Here is a 24,006-nt window from a genome sequence, read left to right as displayed (position 1 = left end):
GGACTTCATGTTCACACTGGATCTCCCAGCAGTACATCCTTCATTAATGAAATATCTAAGGATGATCCACGACAATAGGCAATATCAGGTCAAGAGGCTGTGTTTCAGGTCTTCATGAGAGTCTTTACCCTAATGTCAACTTGGGCCTACACAATCGGCATGTGTCTCCTAAGATACCTGGATAACTGATTAAGCCGAGCAGACTTGGTGGCGACCCTTCTTCAACACCGGCACAGACCCCTCGACTTTTGCCGCGATCTGGTGATTGTGGTAAATCTTGAGATGTCATCCCTGCTTCCATCACAGAAACTGATACAGCAGCCTACAAAAAGTCTTCCCTTCAGAGGCTGAAGAAGGTAGCAAGTACCTTTCTCCAAGACGCGCTCTCAGTCCAGCAGTGGCTACGTCTCATAGGTCACTTAATTATCCCAGGATCATCTAGTCCACAACGGCCGCCTGCAAATCCGATCTCTTCAGTGGCAGCTTAAATCCAGGTGGGATCAGCATTAGGACTCTCCTGATACAATGGTCTCAATGGGACCCGAGCAGAAGATGGACCTGAGATGGTGGGTAACAGATGAGAATCTCCGCCGAAGGATTGACCTTCCCATCCCTCCCCTGGAATTGATGCTAATTTCAGATGCATCAAAAGAATTGTTGGGGGGGGGGGGGGAATTTTGTACTATACGTCCTCCAGGTTCTGGTCAGTCCTAAAGGTACCAGCACATAAATCTCTTAGAGATGAGGGCAGCCTTCCAAGCCCTACAACAGTTCCATCAGTTGTTGATGAATAACACCACAGTAGTGGCTTACGTAAACAAGCAAAGCGGTAGCTTTTCACAGCACTTTTGCCATTTAGCCGTGGGGATGCTAAGATGGGCAGAAGACAAGTCGGTGTCCCTATCAGCTCGCTTCATTCTAGGCAAAATGAATGTGCTCGTCGACACTCTCAGCAGAGTGACTCTGATAGTGGGCTCTGAGTGATCTTTGAATCATCTAGTAGCCAACAAAATCCTGGCTTTGTGGGGTTCCCCGACAGTTGACCTGGTCAAGACGTCCCTGAACAACGGGCTCCCACTCTACTGTTCACCAGTCCTGGATCCCCAGGCCCTCGGGGAGGAAGCATTCTAGTAACGGTTGGAGAACATTGACGTTTATGCCTTTCCCCCGTTCTACCTGATGAGAAGGGTGCTCAACAAGGCGATATCATCCCCAAACCTAGCAGTCACCATCATAGCTATGCTATGGCATCATGCGGAATGGTTCATGCATCTTTTGCAGCTGCTGATGAAAGTCCTGAGAATACTCCCTCCATGACACGATCTACTCAGAAAACTACACGTGAACATTTTCCACAATGCTGTAGGATACCCACATCTTCAGGCCTGAAGGCTATCCAGCATCTCTCTACACAAAGAGGCTTTTCACAACATGTTTTGAAGAGGATGTCCGGATACCTCTGGAAATTTACAGCTGCCATTTGCCAAGCTAAGTGGACTGTCTTCTGTTGTTAGTTTCGGGGAAGGGATAGCTCTCCCCTTGATTTCACTATTCCAGCAATAGCAGTTATTTTATCTTCGGGAGGAAAAACTGGTCTCGGTCTCGTCAGTGTAAGGTTACTGCTCGGCCTTGAGCCTCACCTTTAGGCGGAAAGGAGTTAATATTTCCTCTTCGTTGGAGTTGTTTCTCCTCATACGGAGTTTCCAGCTTACCTGTCCTCAATCGAAAGTTAGACCACATTCATGGAATTTGGTTAGCGTCCTTCGGTTCCTGAAGCATGTCCCCCACGAACCCTTATGCCAGGCATCAGATCTTCACCTGACCTTGAATACGATTTTCCTACTCGCGTTGGCTTTGGCCAAGACAGTCATGTACGCCGTGGTCTTTCCGACGATGTCTCCCATTCATGGGAATGAGGAGAGGTATTGCTTGGCTTCGTCCCTGAGGTTATCTCCAACACTCAAAATCTGGGAGTAGGGAGTCTTTGTAATGTAACCAGTGATCCAGATTAACTGCTACTTTGTTTAGTGAGGAGTTTGAGTTACTACCTCAAGAGAACCACAGGATCTTACCCCCTAGTGTCAGTACACACCATCAGCATGGAGAAGGTCAAAAGGAAGATGACCAAGAACATTATCTCTGCTTAGATTCGCAAGGTCATAGACCAAGCGTTGAACCCTGATCCTTCTCCACAGACAAGATGACCCAGATCTCATGATTTTAGGGGCATAGGTACGTCCCTAGCGTTCTGGAACAACTACTGTGACAGGTCCTACAAATGGGTGTGTGGAAATGTCAGATGACCTTCACCGTCCACTACCTGCAAGACTTGACCCACAGGAACATGGAAGCATTCTTCATTGGCCCTGTGGTGGCTGCACAACAAGTGGTATAAACACCTCAGGGTTCTTGCTGGACAAGTAGCAGATGTTGGAGGGCAGAAGTTACCTGTGATTGAGTCTGGGATGAATGTTTAGAATGACTGGCTCTTACAGAGGGGAACAACACCTACCATCCTGTGCAAGCTGGCCTCCTCTGTCTGCAGGTAAAATCACTTACCTTGCGTAACCTGGCGAGGTGGGATGGGGTAATGTCTATGGTTGATTCAAAAATTGCTCAGGCTGCTGAAGTGTGGTATTGTACGTAGAGTTTAGTGGGTTGTCCTGTTTTTTTTTCCCTCATATGCGGAGAATGCGTGGGAAAAACCCCTGATCAAATGCCAGCCAGTTGGTTAGGACATCCCCCCGCCTTAGGGGTGAGTTTTCCTTAACCCTTTTACCCCCAAAGGACGTACTGGTAAGTTTCACAAAAGCCATCCCTTTACCCCCATGGACGTACCGGTACGTCCTTTCAAAAAAGTGCTTTAAAAATTTGTTTTTTCATATTTATGATAATTTTTTTGAAAAAATTCAGGCATTTTCCAAGAGAATGAGACCAACCTGACCTCTCTATGACAAAAATTAAGGCTGTTAGAGCAATTTAAAAAATATATACTGCAAAATGTGCTGGGAAAAAAATAACTCCTTGGGGGTTAAGGGTTAGAAATTTCCAAAGAGCCTGGGGGTAAAAGGGTTAATAAAGAGCGAAAAGGTTTGTATTGTTAGGAAAAATACAAATTACTCTAAATTTGTCATTTCGAAATACTTATTTGGATGAATTGCATGCTAGGTAGTAGTTGTATTCCTGTGAATATTAGTAAATTTGTCAAAACTTATCAATTTTCATGAGAAGCTTAAAAGTCACATTCACAATTTCATTTATAAAATGAATTAAACTACATGGTACATTATTTTGAGGAATGTTTGTTGCTTTTCCAGGCATACCTCAGGGCAGGACAGGCAGCATTGAAGCTAGGAAGGTATGTTGAAGCCAAGGAAATTGGCAATAGTGGCCTTATTCTCTGCAAGGATACCAAAGAGCTGCAGTCTTTAATTGCTGAAACAAGAAAACTTCAAGAAGATAAATTAGTTGAGATAAAAGAAAATGAAGGTTAGTTTTAATATTGTCTTCGTTTGTGGGCAGATAAAGGGAAGCAGGTTCATAATGATAATTCTCATGACTTAACTTAATTGTCTTGAGCAAAAATCGGTCATAATGTTCAATCACTAATTGTAAAGTCTTAAAGATTAAAGAAGCAGTGAAGCTAAGAATGATTGTTTGTGTGCATGTGCAACTCTGGATCATTGATTGGTATGAATATCCAGTTCATTTTTTCATGTGTAGCAGCTTTTCACTCCAAATCTATTAGGTATCGAATCCACTTTTCCTTCAGTGTTTATGAAATTTACCATTCTATTTTTTTCCTATACGGATACAAACTTCTGAGTCATTTATATGGGGTACTCCTAATTTTGTTTTACCTACGACCAGACAATCAGAGAAATTTTTTTGATGGCATCATACTTATTTGCTAAGCAACCACTGCACATGCGGCGTAGAATGCCTGCACATATTGCTTCTCCACAACACTCCTGGTCGCAAAGTTAAGAAGACGTACTTCACTTCCTCTCTAGGATCAGGCATCTGCACCCTCCCACGATTTACCCTTATAGTGCTTGTGTCTTTTGTGTCTTTGATATTCACTTTCACTTGTGTATCTATCATTATTTGTAAGTTACGAGTGTGTGCTATGTGACTAGTAAGTCGAATTCTATGCGTTCAAGGCCCAGCTGTGATGGATGTCCCAGTTATACTTCCATGTTCACCTAGGAGGAGCAAATCTCAGGCCTATGGAAATGAAATGAAAGCAGCGCAACTAGCGTTATTCCCCTTCTCAAAGACTGAAAGGTCACTCTGTGGTGCTAATGAGCAACAACTCCACGATGGTGACCAACCTCTCCAAACAAGGAGGCGCAGTCTCTCTCATGTTACGCCATCTAGCAGTAGAGATAATCAAGTAGACAGTCCTAAGCAATCTCTCAGCGGTGTTTATCCCCGGGAAGAGGAATGTCATTGCAGAACATCTGAACTGCTGAAGGACGACAGTAGATTCACAAAGGGCTTTGCTTCCTCTAGTGGCAAATAGACTTTTGACTTTGTGGGGTTCCCCGTTTCCAGGCACGTTTGTCTGGCCCTTATTCTTTTCTTCATCTTCCCCTTTCTTGCGGAAAGCAGCATCCTGGGTTTTCTGCATAGCTGACCTCAAACCACTGCAGGTAAACCATGTTTCCTTGTGTTCCTAGTATTAAGCTAATACTGTCACGTCCCCATACCCTGACGAGGTGGTATTGGGAGAGTTCTAGCCTAAAGTTTCCATCTAAGGGACTACAGGTCAACTTCCTAGGACGAGTCACACTTTATACCTTCACACACAGCTTACGTAGGCCGCAGTTCTTGCGAGGTGCAGGGACTCTTTATTGTTGAGTGCTGACACACTCAAATATTGAGTCCCCAGGCAAAGCCAAAAGCCAGTACTGGCCGGGACTTTCCACCCTTCCTAATGGGTGAGTCACCCCTATTAAATAGCGTGGTTTGTATGTCAGTTACGGAACAAATGACAAATTCGTAGGTAATTTGTATTTTTCCTAACTATACAAACCTTAGCTATTTAATCAAACTTGCCCGCCAGCCATATCCCCCTTGAAGTCCTACCTCTAAGCAAAGTGAGCTCAAGCACAGGTGTGTGTAAGGGGGGTGTGTAGCAAGCTACCCTCCAGCGGTGGGGTAGTAAACCCTCGTTAAAATTCTAATGGCTCGTCATTTCAGCTGCGCCGAAAGTAATAACCCCTATTAAATAGCTAAGGTTTGTATAGTTAGGAAAAATACAAATTATCAAGAATTTGTCATATTCTTAAAAACTTGTAGCTTTCAGTGACATATTTCTAACATTTGTTTTATGTAGAGATAACTGGGGTGAAATGTACACTTAGAATAACCTCAAGTATCATCTATGTGACTGTGTAGGCACTGAAGTGGTAACCCCCTTTGGAGTTGGTGAATAGTAAAGAAAAGCCCTAGAATAATTGTTTTTTTCTCCTTTCAGAACTGAATAACAAGAATAAAAAAGCCCTTGTACAAATTTTAAATGACAATCTTCCAGGTGAAGAAATTTTGGATCCTGATGTCATGGAAATTTATGAGTAAGTATCTAATGTATTTTTCTTCCATTTTATAAGTTCAAACTGAACAATGTTTCCAAGTCTTTCCACCAGTGGTAGTCTATAAATCCTTCCTTTTTTGTAAGTTGAACCAAACCCTGTGTATCAGGCTTTTTTAGTAGTTTATAAAGTATTAATACTATTTTTATTGTTATTATTATTATTTCTAGCTAAGCTATAACCTTAGTTAGAAAAGCAAGATACTATAAGCCCAAGGGCTCAAACAGGAAAAAATAGCCCAGTGAGGAAAGGAAGTAATAAACTACATCATCTCCTCCTACGCCTATGGATGCAAAGGTCCTCGGTTAGCTTTCACCAGTCGTCTCTATCTTGAGCTTTTAATTCAATACTTCTCTATTAATCATCTCCTACTTCACGCTTCATAGTCCTCAGCCATGTAGGCCTGGGTCCTCCAACTCTTCTAGTGTCTTGTTGAGCCCAGCTGAACCTTTGGTACTTGAGTAATCTCTCTTATAGTCTCATTTCTTAATCCTGTCCTGCCATTTAACTCCCAATATCCTTCTGAGGGCTTTGTTCTCAAATCTATTGGAGATTGTTTCATTGTCATACCAAGACTCATGTCCATAGAGTAACACTGATCTTACTAAACAGATATATAGTCTGATTTTTATGTTTATTTCAGGCAATTTGATTTCAAAATTTTATCTAACCTAACCATTGTCTGATTTGCTTTTTTCAATCTTTCACTAAACTCTAATTCTAGAGTCCCTGTATTGGAAATCATAGTTCCTAAATATTTGAATGATTCTACTTCATTAATCCTTTCTCCTTCCAATGATATATGTTCTTAATATCACACCATTCTTCATTAATAGTCTGTTCTTCGTCTCTTAAAGTCTCTAAGACTGCATATCGATTCCTACATTCAATTGGAAATGTTTTGTTGTGCTTTTCTTCTAAAAGCTTAGATGTATCAAACCTAGGTATTCTGTCCATCTTTCTGTTGGGTGCTTTCAGTTTCAACTTCAGTGTGGCACTGAGGAGCTTGTGATCACTACAAATATCTGCACCTCTATAGCTTCTTACATTTCTCTGTGTCCTCAATGGCACCTATCGGAGCTGACTCTATGTCTATTACCCAAGCGACAGCAGCAGAAGAGGTCATTAGCATGACCCCAATGGTTTCAACATTGTTATTTGTGACACTAGAAATCAGCTGATGAAATCAAATGCTGTGTTATAAGCCCAGCTTAGTATTGGATATAGATTTATGCAAAATATAATTTATTTTGTGCGTAGTATTTAATTGAGACTTTTTAAGAAGACAAATCTGCTGTATATTTATGAGTGATAATGATAATAATAATAATAATAATAATAGCTATATACAAACTAGATTCCATTTTTTCTATTTTTCCACCCGTTTGATTGTTTTTTCTATTTTTTCTGTATTTTATGCTATATAATTGGAAATCCTTTCCTGTGTTTGGTGTTATGTACCATGAATAAGTGGTCTCACTGTCATTAAGATGTCATTGATTATTCATTTACTTTCCACATTTGCTGGGGTGTCTTACTTAAGTCCCACAAATGTTAGTGTCTGATTGTATAGTTGTTTTGCGTTTTAAGTTGGTTCTCGTAAACGTACAATACCTCATGCCATAAAAGTACGGTTCAGGCAATTCTCTTTGATCTCTTTATCACTAATTATTTTTTGTATTTAACAAAATATATTATTTGAAACCTGTCATCTTTGTTCTTGTGTTTTCCATTACTCAATGCTCCACTTCATGTGTTTACGTTGTCATAATGTGCAGTCATTCAGATGGTTATTTTGTATGATTAACACCTTATCTGTGACAAGAGCAATAATTCACGATGTATTATCTATTAGATTTAGTCCTGCAGTACATGCTTTTCTGAGATAAACATAATGACAACCTACAGTCTTTGCATTTATAGTTGCTGCCTCAGTCATTTTTATAAAGTCTGTCCGTTTCAATTTACCTGTATATATCACATCTCTATATCTCACATAATCCCACAACTTATATAATTACATTGATAATTAACTCTTTTACCCCCAATGTTATTTGGAACTTTCCAACCCTTAACCCCCAGGCGTTTTTCTTTTTCAAGCACGGTTTGCAATATTTTTTTTTTAGATTGCGCTGACAGCCTTAATTTTTGTCATAGAGAGGTCAGGTTGGTCTCATTATTCTGGAAAATGCCTGAAGTTTCTCATAATGTTATCAAAAATATGCAAAAAAAAAAAAAAATGCAAATAGCAGCTTTTTGCAACAACGCACCGGTACGTCTATGGAGGTTAAGGGATGAGTTTTGTGAAACGTACCAGTACGTCCATTGCGGGTAGAAGGGTTAATTATCCGCAGCTCTAATATTAATTTGTTATACTAAACCTGTTGATGTTTATATGCGAGAAAATATGAATATTAATAAGACATTTTTTTTTTCCAGGTGTCGCTATCAGCAACTCCGAGTAAAAATAATCACGTATGTTTATTGCCTTTTTATTGTGTTTATGCTTATTTCATAAGGATAGTTGTTTTTAAGACTTTAACCCTCTTACCCTGTGGGCAGATTACAGTATACATTTAAGCAATACAAATTAGGAAGGCTACAAATAGTTCTATGTTCGTAATGTTTGTTTTCTTTATCTGGTTCTTTGTGCTCCACTTTTTACATTAACAATGTAAATTGTTTCCTATTGGTTGCTTAGAATGGAGGAACAGAGGTAGAAAATCTGTGAAGGTTAGCGTGGGGATAGGTAAACAAGCACAGTGAGATCATGCATGTAAAGGTCAAAATTGCTGTGTTTATCTAAGTATTTTTCAATCCTTTAATTTTGTGCAATATTGCACTATTACATGCAATTCTATCTCAACACTTTGTTGACCATGTAGAGTATCCTTTTCATCACCATGAGTTTTTAGATTGCCTAATCTATTCTACTACCTATATTGCCTAAACTATCTTTTTGTTTTTGATAATGTGCTGGTAGGTATTGATTATAAAGTCTTTAAGTTGTTTTATCTTAATTGGCATTATAAATAAGTGTATGAGAGAGCTGAATCTTTCAGAATAAGTTTTGATTTCTGTTTCCCTCCCTATATTCAAGGACAAAGATGTTGGTTATGTGGTTCAAACGTCTGGTTTGATGACTGTTTTCATATCGTCCGATTTCATTTCACCCATATTTGGAGTTCATAGTGGAATGAGATGTGACTGCTGATATATTTCCTGGGTAGTTGACTTTGATTTCCTAACTAATGGCCTTGCCAAATTTGAATGAAATTCCATCTATTTATTTAATTATATTATACTGTTTTAAACATAAGACTTACCCGCTGGTTATATAAGAATGGCTATAGTCACCGGATGCCCGGCAGAAATTCAAAACTCGTGGCAATCGCAGATATGCCAGGTGTACACTAGCGCCCTCATGGTAGATAAGCCAAACTATTTCAACCAATTCAGACCTTCTCTGCCGCTTTCGCGGGCAACAACATTTGGAATTCACTCGTGATTAACCTGGATTTTAGCAGTATTTTGGTAATGTACTCTATTTTTGGATTCTGGCATTCGCTTATTTTGTTTGTTTGATCTGTGATCACGTGTTTATAGCTTCAAAGGTAGGATTAGGAATTTTTCAACCTATTTTAAAGCTAATGAAAACTTAACGGCGATATGTAAACATCTCGCCTCATCTATGACGTCACAGCCATATAACGTAAGCTAAAGTCTGACTTGCTTTTTACAAAGAATGATAACGGAATACTTTCGGAGTATTAAGTTATAAAGTAAGTTATAAATTTAAAGAATTAAGTTATTTTAAGAAAATTTTTGTCCTTTTAATAGGTTTTCTGTGGATAATCTTCGATCTGTTTTCAAAGATTAACTAGCGTTCAGTTTATTTATGCTACGCAGTTTTCAGTCTATCGTTTCGATATTACAATTTCTCTTTGTATCGATTTTTATGAATAGTACATTCTTCTTACAAACTTTAGTTTTAAATTGTACTAGATAAAAGGAACATGTTACTTTGCAATTAATTGGTCCTTTTAGTATTTTTCTTTAGTCAGAGATTAAAGAAAGTTACGGTTCAGTTAATGTTTATACGGCGTAGTATTCTTGACAATCGATATAGCTCACGATTCTGTGTATCGTTGTTTACTTGTTAGTTTTTGGAATAATTATAGATGTTCCAATTGTTACTGGTGATAATTTGCCTTTTATTGGAACTCCTTAATATAAGGGTTGGTTTTAATATATAGATATATTCTTTTCCTATTTCTATTCAGGTAATATGTTAATATTTTATATTTAATATTTTGTTGAATTTATTTGGTATTCAGTGACTTTTGCATTCCCTTTCAAACCCTTGACAGAATAGTAAGTTTCTCTCTACGGGGATCATTTTGTTTGAGAGCGTGTTTAAACAAATATGAAAATATCATTTTTACCAAAGAGTGAGAACGGGTGTAAGAAATGAGTTAGCAGCTAGAGTCGATATGAATGTGTTGAGGTGGTTTGGCCATGTTGAGAGAATGGAAAATGGCTGGCTGCTAAAGAAGGTGATGAATGCAAGAGTTGATGGGAGAAGTACAAGAGGAAGGCCAAGGTTTGGGTGGATGGATGGAGTGAAGGAAGCTCTGGGTGATAGGAGGATAGATGTGAGAGAGGCAAGAGAGGGTGCTAGAAATAGGAATGAATGGCGAGCGATTGTGACGCAGTTCCGGTAGGCCCTGCTGCTGCCTCCGATGCCTTAGATGACCGCGTAGGTAGCAGCAGTAGGGGATTCAGCATTATGAAGCTTCATCTGTGGTGGATAATGTGGGAGGGTGGGCTGTGGCACCCTAACAGTACCAGCTGAACTCGGTTGAATCCCTTGTTAGGCTGAAGGAACATAGAGAGTAGAGGTCCCCTTTTTGTTTTTTGTTTCTTGTTTCATTTGTTGATGTCGGCTACTCCCCAAAATTGGGGGAAGTGCCTTGGTATATGAATGTATGTATGTACCAAAGAGTAAAATGTAAATTTTTAGTGTTAGATTAGTGCAGTGAATTTTATTCAATTCAGTGGAGGGTGCTTCTGTTCGCACCTGTCGTTATCCTAGCCTTAGACCTCTTTCAAGCTCCCAGACCCAGGGGAGAAGTAAAGTGTGCGGCGAGAGGAGTAGCCTGGCGTTTACCACCGAACAGAAGTCCCCTCGAGCGTTTTCTGTTGATCCCCAGAACGCTCGCCTTCGCTATAGGTAAGGCGAGGTAAAAGTGTTTTCTAACATTAAGCGATGACGCGCATCAGGCGCGAAGCTGAAAACAAAATTATAAACGTTCCTCGTGTGTTACGATTCATGCAGCGTCAGCGTCAGTCAGACGCGGACGAGGGGCCGCCGCTTCCACCAGAAGGGTGTTCGTCTCCCGAAAGTGTGGAGCGCTTTGGAAACGACGAAGAAGGCGAGTTCGTGTTTGAAAATGCTGCACGCGTGTCGCCTAAGATTGATCCTAATTGGTCTTTGCTGTTAGACATGAAACAGCAACTATCTTCGTTTATGCAGTCTTATCAGTCCAAGCGCGCCGACGATCGCCAGGCGGCAGAGCATGCCACCAACTGGCATGGCAGACAGCAGTGTCAGTCAGACACGGTCGCGAGGCGGAGTGGCAGCTTCAGCGTCAGTCAGACGCTACGCAACCCATGACAATAGAATTTGATGTCTACATGACCATGAACGTCTAGCGTTGTAACATTGTTGCGCCAGGCGATATATTAAGAAATAAATCTTAACTATACAGATATTATGTTCTCAGACCAAGGCCTGCTGGACTAATTCTTGGTTGGGAGAGCTAGAATTAAAACCTCTAAAGCATTGAGGTCAGAATCCTAAGGAGTTGTCTCCTAGGAAACAAGACTTCTCTACCTAGGATAGAGACTTGTAGGAGGAAGGGAGTGACTTTCAGAAACTCATAAGAGTTTCCCTTTTATTTTTTACCTGCTGCTCCGCATTCCGACTTCAGAGTTTTCGCTAGGTGCGTTGAAGGTGTCTCTTTTTATTATTTTATTACTATTACTTGCCAAGCTACAACCCTAGTTGGAAAAGCAAGAGGCTTTAAGCCAAAGGGCTCCAATAGGGAAAGATGGCTCAGTGAGGAAATAAGAAAGTAAATAAATTAACATTAAATCATTCTCAGAAGATAGGGCGGTGCAATAACGCATCCTCAATGCAGCATAACGAACCTAACTGTAGAGGTTGGTGCAGCTGCAACAGCAGGAAGTGCATTAAGGCCTTTATGAGAATAGAGCGTAAGAGTGTATCTCCCGCAACAGGCAGATCTTTTATGATTTAAGGTGATATAGTTAAAAATGCAAATGTTCAGTGGCTCGTAAACATAACACAGTGTACTGGAGGATGTGTTCGTTTGTCCGTCTTACTCCTAGCCCAACACCTCTTCCATACTTCCCAATCCCTGGGAGAAGGAATATCGGAAAGCTAAGGTATATCGCGGATCTTGTTCGCTAAACGTATGTTCCACCGAGCGATCTTGTCGATGCATTCCGAGACGTTCGCTCTCGACTTTGGAGTGACGAAGTATGACGTCATAACCATATGACGTACGGTAATCTCTTAAGCAGAGCGAGATTTGAATGTCTTGAAGCGATCAGTTCATCATCGCTATGGCATCATGGATCTTGTGACATATTTCTGCGTAATACGACTCAGTTCCCTGACGAGGCTGGCGTTTTACGTTTTTCCTTTCTGCTAGACCAGGAAGTTACTTGTCATGAACGCACGCGAACAGGACTTACCCTCGCAGCAGGCGTGTCGCGATGCTTAGGCTGGAAACCTGCCGTTGGCAGTCCGGTTGGGTGTCACGAGTCCGGTTTTGATGCGTTGTCGCACAGGCGACCTGCTAATTCCGGTGTGACACAATGTTCAACGGCGAGAGAAGGTGGATGTATCTCGTCGAGTACCTTCTTCTCAACGTCCATTGACCGCTCATAATGCCAAGTGTCAGTCTCAATCGAGCATGTTTTCTTCCACGAGAGAGGCGGAAGTCAGACAAGTCGCATACAAACTTATCTCTTCCTCTGGAATCTTACACTCTTTCCGGGAAGAAAGCATTCGTCCTCGTTGAAGGACGCAAAACCTAGACTTGGTTGACACCAACCAAAACGTTCTAGACCTTTCAGGAGTCGTATGTCTCCTGATAACCTATCCTGCAGTAACTGATGTTCGCCGGTTTTCTATTCGGAGAAGGCGACGTGTTGGCACCAAAAATCGCGTAAGACACGTAGTTCATCGGTGGAAAAGGTGCTCGGTTTACTTCTGTTCGCTTCTTCTCCTCCCCCAGATTGGGGGAATGTCTAGTACTTTCCTCTGGTGACCACCCGACTACTGTTGACGATATCTCACAGCATTAGGTACGTTCAGGACGCACACAAGGCGCGCTGGAAATGTCATAAGGACTTTTCCATGTTAGTCACGCGACTACGGTTGATGATCCCTCACAGCGATCACTCACGCTTGAGTTAGCGCACACGGTGCCCCGCAAATGTCTGTTGTGTCAACTAAAGAGGTCAATTTCATCTCTTTTTAATGCTTACAATTCTCGGGCAGAAAAATTTCACCTGGTCGCATGCTGGACGCATACAGTCAAGACTTGTTCTCCCAGCAGTATAGACAGGTTGTTGTCTTTCCTTCGCGACTCTCTGGCCGCGCAGCTAACGCTCCCTCGCGTCAAGCTATTGACTTGAAGCATGTTGAACACTAGCTGGTTACACGCGATCAGGTCGTAATCTCACAGCATGAGGTTCACTTTGGTGACACTACTTTTCAACAAGCCTAGCTTCGATATCGGTTCCTTGCAACCGATCTGGACGCGTTTCGGGAGGTGGTGTAGATCTCGACTCTCCCTTACGGCATGTTGGGCATATGCAGCATGCTGGAACCATACTGGACTCATGCCATCGGACCGTTTCCCCGCGTCAGAATCGCGAACGTCTTATTTTAAACCACCAAGCTTTAGGTCTGGCTGCCTTCAGTCTTTTGGAAAACCCTTAAGATCTAGAGGGTTTTTCGAAGGAGGCAGCTTAGGATATCGCTGGTACAAAGGACTTTTACCTCAAGGTTTTGTAGTCCAAATAGGAAGTTTTAGGGAGTGGTGTAGAGCTAAATCAGTTTCTTCTTTAGTACTTCTAAAACACAAATGGCTGATTTCTTCTTAGACCTTAGAAGACAGGGCAGTTTTTCCTCTTCGACCATCAAGGGGTACAGGAGTATGCTGGCAGCTGTCTTCAGACGCAGGAAATTGGATCTATCAAATAAAGACCTTCAAGATCTTCTCAGATCGTTTGAGATAGTTAAGAAGCGTCAGCAAGATTCACCAGCCTGGAATTTAGAGGTTGTTTTAAAATTCCGCGGTAGTGACAGATTCGAGCCTTTACACACTGCTTCTTTTTAAGATCTGACTTTGAAGAGTAAGTCTGGCAACAGCTGAGAGTCAGTGAAGTTCACTCTTTTAGCAAGAATATGGGCTTCAGAAATGGATAAGCCATATGCTTCTTGCAACTTGGATTCTTGGTCATAAACAAACGTCCTTCTCATCCATGGCCTAAATCTTTCGAGATCATTATTTTCTCGGATATGGTATGTGAAGAGTTGAAGAGAGTTTTTGTCCAGTTAAAGCAATGAAGTTTTATCAGGACAGGACTAAAGAAGTTAAGAGACAATTCAGAGGCTCTTTGGTGCTCAGTCAAGAAGCCTGCGCTACCTATATCTAAAACGCTCTATCATTTCTTATAGACTTTAATTGGAAAGGCTCACTCACACTGTGATGATGCAGGCCTTAAGCTGTCTAAAGAGTAAAGACTCATGAAGTTAGAGCTCTGGCAACTTCTGTAACTTTTAAACAAAACATCATGCATACAGCCTTTTGAAGGAGTAAACCTGTATTCGCCTCACATTACTTATAACATATCCAGACTCTTTATGAGGACTGCTACACTTTGGGATCATTCGTAGCAGCGAGTGCAGTAGTAGGTGAAGGATCCACCAATACGTTTCCCCCAATCCCTATTACCTCTTGGAACTTTTATATATGTTTTTATGATTGTTCGTGAGGATTGGTCGACAATCTTCCGCAATCGTTGATTTAGTCAGGTGGTCATATTGTTCCTTGAGAGTGCCCGGAACAAGGGTCCTGTCAAGTTATAGGTTATTGCACTGTTTGACAGCACCTAGAGATCTTCAGCCCCCTGGGTGGATCGCTAAATCTCGTAAGGATAGCAGACAGAATGAGGCAGAGAACCATTGAAGTCAGCTTCCTTATCAGGTACGAACCTCTTAAGTTTGTTATATTTAACTCTTAAGTGAATTTCCAATTATGTTGCTGTCTCTGACCCGCCACCAAGGGTGTCAATCAGCCATTCTTATATAACCAGCGGGTAAGTTTTATGTTAAAAAATTATATTTTCATAATAAGATAAATTTTTGAACATACTTACCCGCTGGTTATATAACTTATAATCCCACCCTCCTCCCCTCTAGAGACCAAGGGGCATGGAAGATCTGAATTGGTTGGAATAGTTTGGCCTATCTACCGTGAGGGCGCTAGTGTACACCTTGCATATCTGCGATTGCCACAAGTTTTGAATTTCTGCTGGGCGTCCAGGGACTATAGCCATTCTTATATAACCAGCGGGTAAGTATGTTCAAAAATTTATTTTATGAAAACATCATTTTTGATTAGGCTAACATTACCTTGGCACATTGACTATTCTACATTAAGATTCCACAGCATTAAGTCAAATAATTTTTGGGTTCATTTACCCAGTCAGATATGACAAGTGATCCTTGAGTTAATGAACAAATCCAGACTTACAGGTTCGTTCCCTTGTGCCACTATGTCTGTTTCTGTACCTCAATACAGGTAGTAGGTTGGCTATGGCACCAGCCACCCGTTGAGATATTACCGCTAGAGAGTTATGGGGTACTTTGACTGGCCAAACAGTACTACTTTGGATCAGTCTCTATGGTTACAGTTCACTTTCCTTTTGCCTACACATACACCGAATAGTCTGGCCTATTCTTTACAGATTCTCCTCTGTTCTTATACACCTGACAACCAAAGCAAATCTTCACCTAAAGGGTTAACTACTAAACTCTAATTGTTCAGTGGCTACTTTCCTCTTGGGAAGGGTAGAAGAGAGACTTTAGCTATGGTAAGCAGCTCTTCTGGGAGAAAACCATTGTTCTCTAGTCTTGGGTAGTGCCATAGCCTCTGTGCCATGGTCTTCCACTGTCTTGGGGTAGAGTTCTCTTGCTTGAGGGTACACTTTGGCACACTAAGTTTATCTTGTTTCTCTTTCTCTTGTTTTGTTAAAGTTTTTATAGTTTATATAGGAAATATTTATTTTAATGCTGTTACTGTTCTTAAGATATTTTATTTTTCCTTATTTCCTTTCCTCACTGGGCTATTTTCCCTGTTGGGGCCCCTGGTCTTATAGCTTAATGCTTTTCCAACTAGTGTTGTAGCTTAGCAAGTTATAATAATAATAATATTACTACTTCTACTAGTAGCTAAGGTAAAACCCGTTTTGAAAAGCCGGATGCTATTAGCCTAAGGGTGCAAGCAGGAAAAAATAGCCCATTGGGGAAAGGAAATAAGGAAATAAATAATCTATAAGAGAAGTAATGAACAATTAAAATGAAATATTTTAGGAACAATAATAACAAAAATAAATCTTTCATATATAAACTGAAAGCAGCATGTTAGTTTCTTCAACATAAAAACATTTGCTACAAGTTTGAATTTTTGAAGTTCCACCTATTCAACTACCTGATTAGGAAGATCTTTCTACAACTTGGTTACAGCTGGAATAAAACCTCTTAATTACTGTGTAGTATGGAGCCTTATGATTGAGAAGGCATGACTATTAGAATTGCTGCATACCTAGTAAGAGAATTCTGAATTTTTGTTACTTGTAGGACTGAGCATTATGTGTAACCAAGCCATTACAGAATACTCTCTAGTATATGCAAAGTACATACATACATACATATACCAAGGCACTTCCCCCAATTTTGGGGGGTAGCCGACATCAACAAAGAAACAAAAACAAAAAGGGGACCTCTACTCTCTACGTTCTTCCCAGCCTATGCAAAGTACATTTAGGAAATCAAAATGGGTAACACAGCAAAATTAATAGCTATTTAAAGATCGTACGTATTCTTAAGGTATTTACACCACTACCGTTTCCTTCATTATGTTAGGCACCTGGTGAGTTCCCTCATCCATAATCAATTTTTAGCTCACGCTTCCTGAATTCCTTTCTGTTTAATATTGCCTAGGCCTCGACTTCAGGGTCTTTAGGGTCCTCACTTATGTGCCCTGGTACAGTATTTAAGGAAATAGTACAGTAGTCCCTGCCCATAGGTTGTCTTCCAAATACAGCACGCAATGAGAAAAATTAAGCCTTCAGACTTTATTCATGTAAATATTTTATTTTCCAAAATTTTAAGGTAATTATTGCATGATGTTACAGTCAATATTATTGTTATTATTTTATATATTCATTTGTAAGTGGTAGTATCATTACTGTATTTGTATGGTTTTCTTCACCACCATAACCACCGCCATTATTGCTTTCTTTAGAAAGCTGAATATTACAAGACCAAAGACTTCAACAAGGAAAGCAGTCCTATCCATATATGGAATATGTAGTTGTTATATATGGTTAAATTTTCATAACTTCTCCCTAGTGTAGTATAATTTTGTAACGTTTCCTTTGAAGTTTGCTATGTTAATACACCTCTCTTTTATCTAAGGTTTGAAAATAAAAACTGATTTTTAGTGCAAATCTGTCACACACATCACATCACAATTCTTTTGCTACTACTGGTCCTATCTATTGAGTAAGCCTTCAGAATTTCAACTCTTCTATAACTTAAGGCTTATCTTGTTCAGTGTAGTTGCTGCACCTAAACTACCAAGTACTGTATTGTAAAAAAAAATCTCACAATCTTCAAACCATTTCGTAGAATTAACAAACGTAATGACAATCTTCAGGAATTTCAATGAATAATAGGAAATTCATCCAGATACTGTAATCAGTACATACTTTTCCCCCAAAAGTGTACAGAGCTGTAGTTTTCTCTTAATCACGGAAATTTTTAGAATTTAATAGAAAATTAAAATTTTAACTTTTCAGAAGCAAATATTTTTTATAAAGAAAAATGCTACTCTTGAGAGTTACAGATTCAGACCTGAGAGAGAAGAATTCAGGTTGAATCCAGTATGGAGTTCCTGTGTTTGAAAACAGAGGATTTTTTAGTATCTTAAAGTTGTTAAATACTTAGTTTCTAGCTCTGATGCCAAGTGTAGGGGGAAGTCACCATTGTTAATGCGTTAATATTACTGTAGTACGTATTTTAACCCTTTTACCCCCAAAGGACGTACTGGTACGTTTCACAAAAGCCATCCCTTTACCCCCATGGACGTACTGGTACGTCCATGCGAAAAAATGCTATAAAAATATATTTTTTCATATTTTTGATAATTTTTTAAGAAAATTCAGGCATTTCCCAAGAGAATGAGACCAACCTGACCTCTCTATGACAAAAATTAAGGCTGTTAGAGCAATTTAAAGAAAATATGCTGCAAAATGTGCTGGGGAAAAAATAACCCCTTGGGGGTTAAGGGTCGGAAATTTCCAAAGAGCCTGGGGGTAAAAGGGTTAACATTCATTTCATTTTTTTTTTTTTTTTTTTTTTTTTATAAAATGATAGTACTTAGTTGCTCATTTTTCATTATATGGAACATTTAAGTCGCTTTATAAAGGGGATTTCAGGTCTATGTTGAAAATAAACTTTTGTTGTGACTCCAGGAACCAATTACTGGATGTTACTGCGTTATGGAATATTTTGGCAAAAACATGGAACTCTACCATAAAAGATTGTTTATAAGTCAAATCTAGATGCAATAAAAAAATTGTTTATAAGTTAAATCCAGATTAATGTTTCCAAATTGTAAATTCTAGGAAGAAATAATACAAAAATCTTGATATTCAGTCAGTAAAAGAGTGCATTAAAATTTAAGCCTGTATCTAAAAATAGATAGTGAATAATTTAGATGAAACCAACACCAGTTTACATAAAATAATCATATCTATTTGTGAAACACCCTATACTTGGTATTCTGTGGTGAAGGAAAGTAACATACTAAGTAAAACCCAGGGAACCATTTAGATTTTGTTAAACTTTAAATGGATAGTAACTTCAGTGCATAATTTGTAAAGCAAAAAGTTAGGTGAATAAATCAGATGTAACCGTGGAAGAAGCAGTTGGTTATGGTAACACAGGTAACCCCCTAAAAAACCTAGTCATAATCCACGAATGGATAAAAACACCAACTCAAAATTAGGGTCCTGTTTACTCGATAATCACGTATTTAGTGTTCGTAAGACATGTCCACAAAGAAACTGTATAACCTAATACATACATATACCAAGGCACTTCCCCCAATTTTGGGGAGTAGCCGACATCAACAAATGAAACAAAAAAAAAAAAAAGGGGGACCTCTACTCCCTACGTTCCTCCAGCCTAACAGGGGACTCAACCGAGTTCAGCTGGTACTGCTAGGGTGCCACAGCCCACCCTCCCACATTATCCACCACGGATGAAGCTTCATAATGCTGAATCCCCTACTGCTGCTACCTCTAACCTAATAAACTATAAAAGAACAAAATGATTCATAAATGAGATTGATATGTGAGAGACATTCCGGGTGAGAATATGATGGTTGATGCACTGTTAGTTGCAATCTGTGCTGCAAACCATGAAGGGAGGTAGATGATTCCTTTGAAGTTTTAGGTTCAAATGGTGGATGTATATGACTAGTACAGTAAAGAACTTATATTGATCAGACAAAAGACTACCTGGTCTGGAACATTGAGACCACAAAAAGAAACAGGGTATGTATATGAGGGGTGGTTTTGTTGTGTTGTAACTCCTATTCATGTAATTACCATATGCCAAGATAAAAATCTTGCCATGGGAAACTTGAATGAAGATTTTTAGGGTCTTTTGCTGTCCAGTATAAAATTATTATGATGTAATTATTTTTTGATGACTAAGATATTTCAAAGCATAATTTTATGAATAGAACTTACCTGGCAGTTATATATACATAGCTAATTATCTCTATTTCGGCAGAATTTTTCTAAACTAGGCAACCGCCTTGTGGTGGTTGGGTGGTAACACCTGTTAAAGGGTGGTAGGAGGAATCATTCCCGTTTTCTGTTCTTCAGTTCATCTCTGCCGGCCGGATCGACAACACGTTGGTCCGTCATTAAGAGTTTTTCTTCCCTTTCCCTGCTCGGTGTACCAGTCTGCTTTTTTGGTGAAGTACTCTGATATGGGGTTTTGGCGATCGTGTATTTTGTTTCCTCTTAGCTTTTTTGCTGTTTTTCATTATGAGTGAAAAGAGTCATTACCGTATCTGTGCGAATGAGGAATGTAAGGTGAGACTACCGAAAATGGCGGTAGACCCTCACACCGTTTGTTCTAATTGTAGGGGTTTTGTTTGTGCCCTTGATAATAGGTGCGGGGAATGTAAGGTTTTGGATGAGAAAGATTGGTTAATTATGAAGCGCTATGTGCGTAAGCTAGAGCTCGATAGAGTTAGGAGAGCTTCTAGGTCTAAGTCTAAGTCTGTTAGTGGTAAGGAAGACGAACTTAGCGTAGATTTATCTATTGAACCTATAATTGATTCCTCTTTGGAAGTTGATCCTTCCCTTGAGGTAGTAACTCCTGCACCTACTACAGGTTCCGTATCTACGGATGACCCTCGTTACGCTAGCCTGGCGGCCGAGTTGAAGGCCATTAAAGAACAACTGGAGGCCTTTAAAGGTAAGGAAAGTGAAAGTGCTTGTGTTAGTGCAGTGGAAGTGGCGACTGACCGAATCTGTCATACCCCTAGGCCTAGACCTCTACCAAGCTCCCAGGACCAAGGAAGAAGGTACGTCGATGACTGAAAGGGGGTGAGAGGTACGTACCCTCGGTCAGCCGTTGCCTCAGACAGTCCTGTTGTCGATTCCCAGGCTACTCTTGACCGTCACGGAAAAGACGTGTCGGATGTGTTGTTTTCTTCTCCGAATTCGTCCAGACGTAAATGGAAGTTTGAAGCTTCAAGACCCACTAAGAGGAGATGGAACCGCGACGAATGGTCTCGTTCTTTCTCTCCCGGTTCTAGCAGTTATGAACCTTGTCCGTCGGAGGATGATTTCGACTCCGTGCCTGTGAAAAGGGCGAAGCCTACTGCCGAAGATCCTCCCCCTTCTACGAGTGTAATTCGTCAGCCCCCCCCCTTCGGGGCCGCAAGACCCAGCTGATGTTGCTAAATCCTTTATGTCTGTCATGCAGGAACAACTTTTGACTTTAGTGCAAGCCTTTAGCCGCCCTCACGCCCAGTCTGACAGACGTAAAGACGACTCGTTACCGATTAAGAAGTCTGCTTCTAAGAAAGAACGGAGTTCTTCTTTAAAGAAAACTTCTCCCTCTCTACGCCAGGATGAGGAATGTGTGCTTACGCCAGGCGATACTTCTTCGCGATACCAGGGCGATACTTTTTCTCGTTCTCGATACCTTATCGAACGATGCTGCTTCTCGTTCTCGATGCCAAGACGATACCGCCTCCCGTTCACGATACCAGCACGATACCTCCTCTCGTTCGCTTCGCCACGACGATACCTCCTCTCGTTCACTTCGCCACGACGATACCTCCTCTCGTTCACTTCGCCACGACGATACCTCCTCTCGTTCGCTTCGCCACGACGATACCTCCTCTAGTTCTTGACGCCACGACGATACCGCCTCTCGTTCACGACGCCACGACGATACCGCCTCTCATTCTCGCCACCACGACGATACCGCCTCTCGCTCTCGACATCAGAACGACTCTGCCTCTCGTTCTCGGTCCCAGGGCGATACCACCCTGCCTCTTCGGGACGATACTGCCTCTCGTCCCAAGGATTCTTCTAGCGCGGGACTCCAGGATGCAACCCGTCTTTTGCAGGATGATGCCTTTGATTTGCCCTTGTCGGGTTCTAAGGATCCTTCTTCTCTTTCGAAGGATATTGCAGATGTGGATCAGGACCTCGAGGATGTTTCTGATGACGATGATAATCCTGCCGACGCTGCGGGAGATTACAAAGTTCTCTCTCGCTCCCTTCTTGAACTTTTTGGAGAGGAATTCCAACCTGCTGCCCCTCAATCTCCTCAGTCCCAATTTAACAGAAAGAAGGCCAAGAAACAGTCAGCCTTCATCAAGATGAAGCTGTCTATCTCCGCAAAGAAGGCTCTCACGAAGATTGATGACTGGATGCAGGAGCGGAGACAGACAGTTAAGACTTCCTTCTCGTTTCCACCAGCTCGTCTTGCTTCAAGAGCGGGTATGTGGTATGCAACTGGAGAACCTTTGGGTCTGGGAGTGCCTTCCTCCTCCAAGGGTGACTTCTCTGGTTTAGTGGACTCTGCTAGAAGGCATGCTCTCAACTCAGCCAAGGTCATGTGGTCGATGTCGGAGCTGGATCATCTCGTCAAAGGTATTTTTAGAGCCTTTGAGGTTTTTAGTGTCCTAGACTGGTCGCTTGGGACTCTCGCAAGGAAAACTGACCAGATGGAAGGATCTAGGGACCTTACCAGTATTATGTCCTGTATGGATAAGGCCCTCAGAGATGGGGCGAATGAGTTGGCGGCTCTGTTCTCAGCTGGGGTCCTAAAGAAGAGAGCTCTGCTTTGCTCTTTTGCTTCTAGGTCTGTTACCACTGCACAAAAGTCTGAGCTTCTTTACGCCCCCCTCTCTCAACATCTTTTTCCCGAGTCCCTGGTTAATGACATTACGCTTTCTCTGGCCCAAAAAGCCACCCAAGACCTTTTATCTCGTTCTGCTCGTAAGCCCTTGGCAGCCCCTCCTTCTTCTTTGAAACGGGAGGAAAGGAGATTCCAGCAGCCCTTTCGGGGCAGGACTACTTCAAGACCAGATTTTAGAGGGAGAAGGCAAGAATCAGGACCAAGATTTACCAGGGGTTCTTTCAGACCTCGCTCCAGAAAATGAAGTTCGTCTCCTCCAGACAGTAGGCGCAAGACTGTCAGGTTTTTGGCAGTCTTGGAAGAGGAGAGGGGCGGACACCTGGTCCCTCTCAGTCATCAAGGAAGGATACAAGATCCCCTTTCTGAAAAAACCTCCTCTCGCAGATGCTCCGCTGGCCTTAGTAGCCCGGTACTCAGATCTGGGGAAACAGAAGGCCCTAGTAGACCTTGTCGACCAAATGCTAGACAAGGGGGCGATAGAACCGGTTCGGGATCTACCCTCCCCAGGCTTTTACAATCGCCTGTTTCTGGTCCCCAAGAACTCGGGCGGATGGAGACCCGTCCTGGATGTCAGCGCTCTCAACGTATTTGTGGAGAAGACAAAGTTCTCCATGGAGACGACTCAGTCGGTGCTGGCTTCAGTACGTCCAGGGGACTGGATGGTGTCCCTCGACTTGAAGGACGCATATTTCCATGTCCCCATCCATCCGACTTCGAGGAAGTACCTGAGATTTGTAATGCAGGGCAAGTGCTTCCAATTCAGAGCTCTTTGCTTCGGTCTCAGCACGGCTCCTCAAGTCTTCACCAGGGTAATGGCGAATGTGTCAGGTTGGCTGCATCAGGAGGGGATAAGGATATCCTTCTATCTGGACGATTAGCTGATTCGTTCACGATCGAGGGAGAAATGTCTGGAGGATTTACGGAAGACTTTTATGATGGCTCAAGATCTAGGCCTGGTCATCAACAGGGAGAAGTCTCAGATCAGACCGAATCAGACTATTCTCTATTTGGGGATAGTTCTGAATTCAGTTCTTTTTCGGGCTTCTCCCTCTCAGGAAAGACAGACCAAGTGTCTCGTAAAAGTCAGAACTTTCCTGGACAAGAAGAGATGCACAGCGAAGGAGTGGATGAGTTTGCTGGGGACTCTTATCCTCCCTCGAACAGTTTGTCTCTCTGGGGAGACTCCACCTAAGGCCTCTTCAGCACTTTCTTTCGAAGACGTGGAACAGAAAGATGCAGGAAGACTCCTTTTCCTTCCCCATTCCAATAGAAGTCAAGACTCTTCTGAAGTGGTGGCTGGACCCAACCTTGTTAGGGGAAGGGATCTCCTTACACAAGAAGAACCCAGACCTAGTGTTGTTTTCAGACGCATCAGAGTCAGGCTGGGGGGCAACACTAGGAAGCAAGGAGGTCTCAGGCTATTGGGAAAGAATTCAGCTGGGATGGCACATCAACAACAAGGAGCTGATGGCCATTTTTCTGGGGCTAAAGGCCTTCAAGGACTTGGTGTCTGGGAAGATTGTGGAGGTCAACTCAGACAACACCACAGCTCTTGCTTACATC

At 41.5% G+C, this 24,006-nt stretch overlaps 1 protein-coding gene across 5 annotated transcripts in view; it reads left to right on the top strand.

Moving 5' to 3' along the window:
- Positions 1–24,006, top strand: part of LOC137653739 (E3 ubiquitin-protein ligase TTC3-like) — a 167,113-nt gene that overhangs the window by 33,309 nt on the left and 109,798 nt on the right. For all 5 annotated transcript variants that reach the window (XM_068387359.1, XM_068387358.1, XM_068387362.1 and 2 more), the window contains 3 exons: positions 3,318–3,489; positions 5,483–5,579; positions 8,037–8,072. In XM_068387359.1, coding sequence (XP_068243460.1) covers positions 3,318–3,489; positions 5,483–5,579; positions 8,037–8,072 — 305 coding nt within the window. The remainder of the gene's footprint in view (positions 1–3,317; positions 3,490–5,482; positions 5,580–8,036; positions 8,073–24,006) is intronic.

This window comes from Palaemon carinicauda, chromosome 14 (genome assembly GCF_036898095.1).
Source record: "Palaemon carinicauda isolate YSFRI2023 chromosome 14, ASM3689809v2, whole genome shotgun sequence".
Classification (NCBI taxonomy): domain Eukaryota; kingdom Metazoa; phylum Arthropoda; class Malacostraca; order Decapoda; family Palaemonidae; genus Palaemon; species Palaemon carinicauda.
This window is presented reverse-complemented; position numbering and strand designations above follow the sequence as displayed.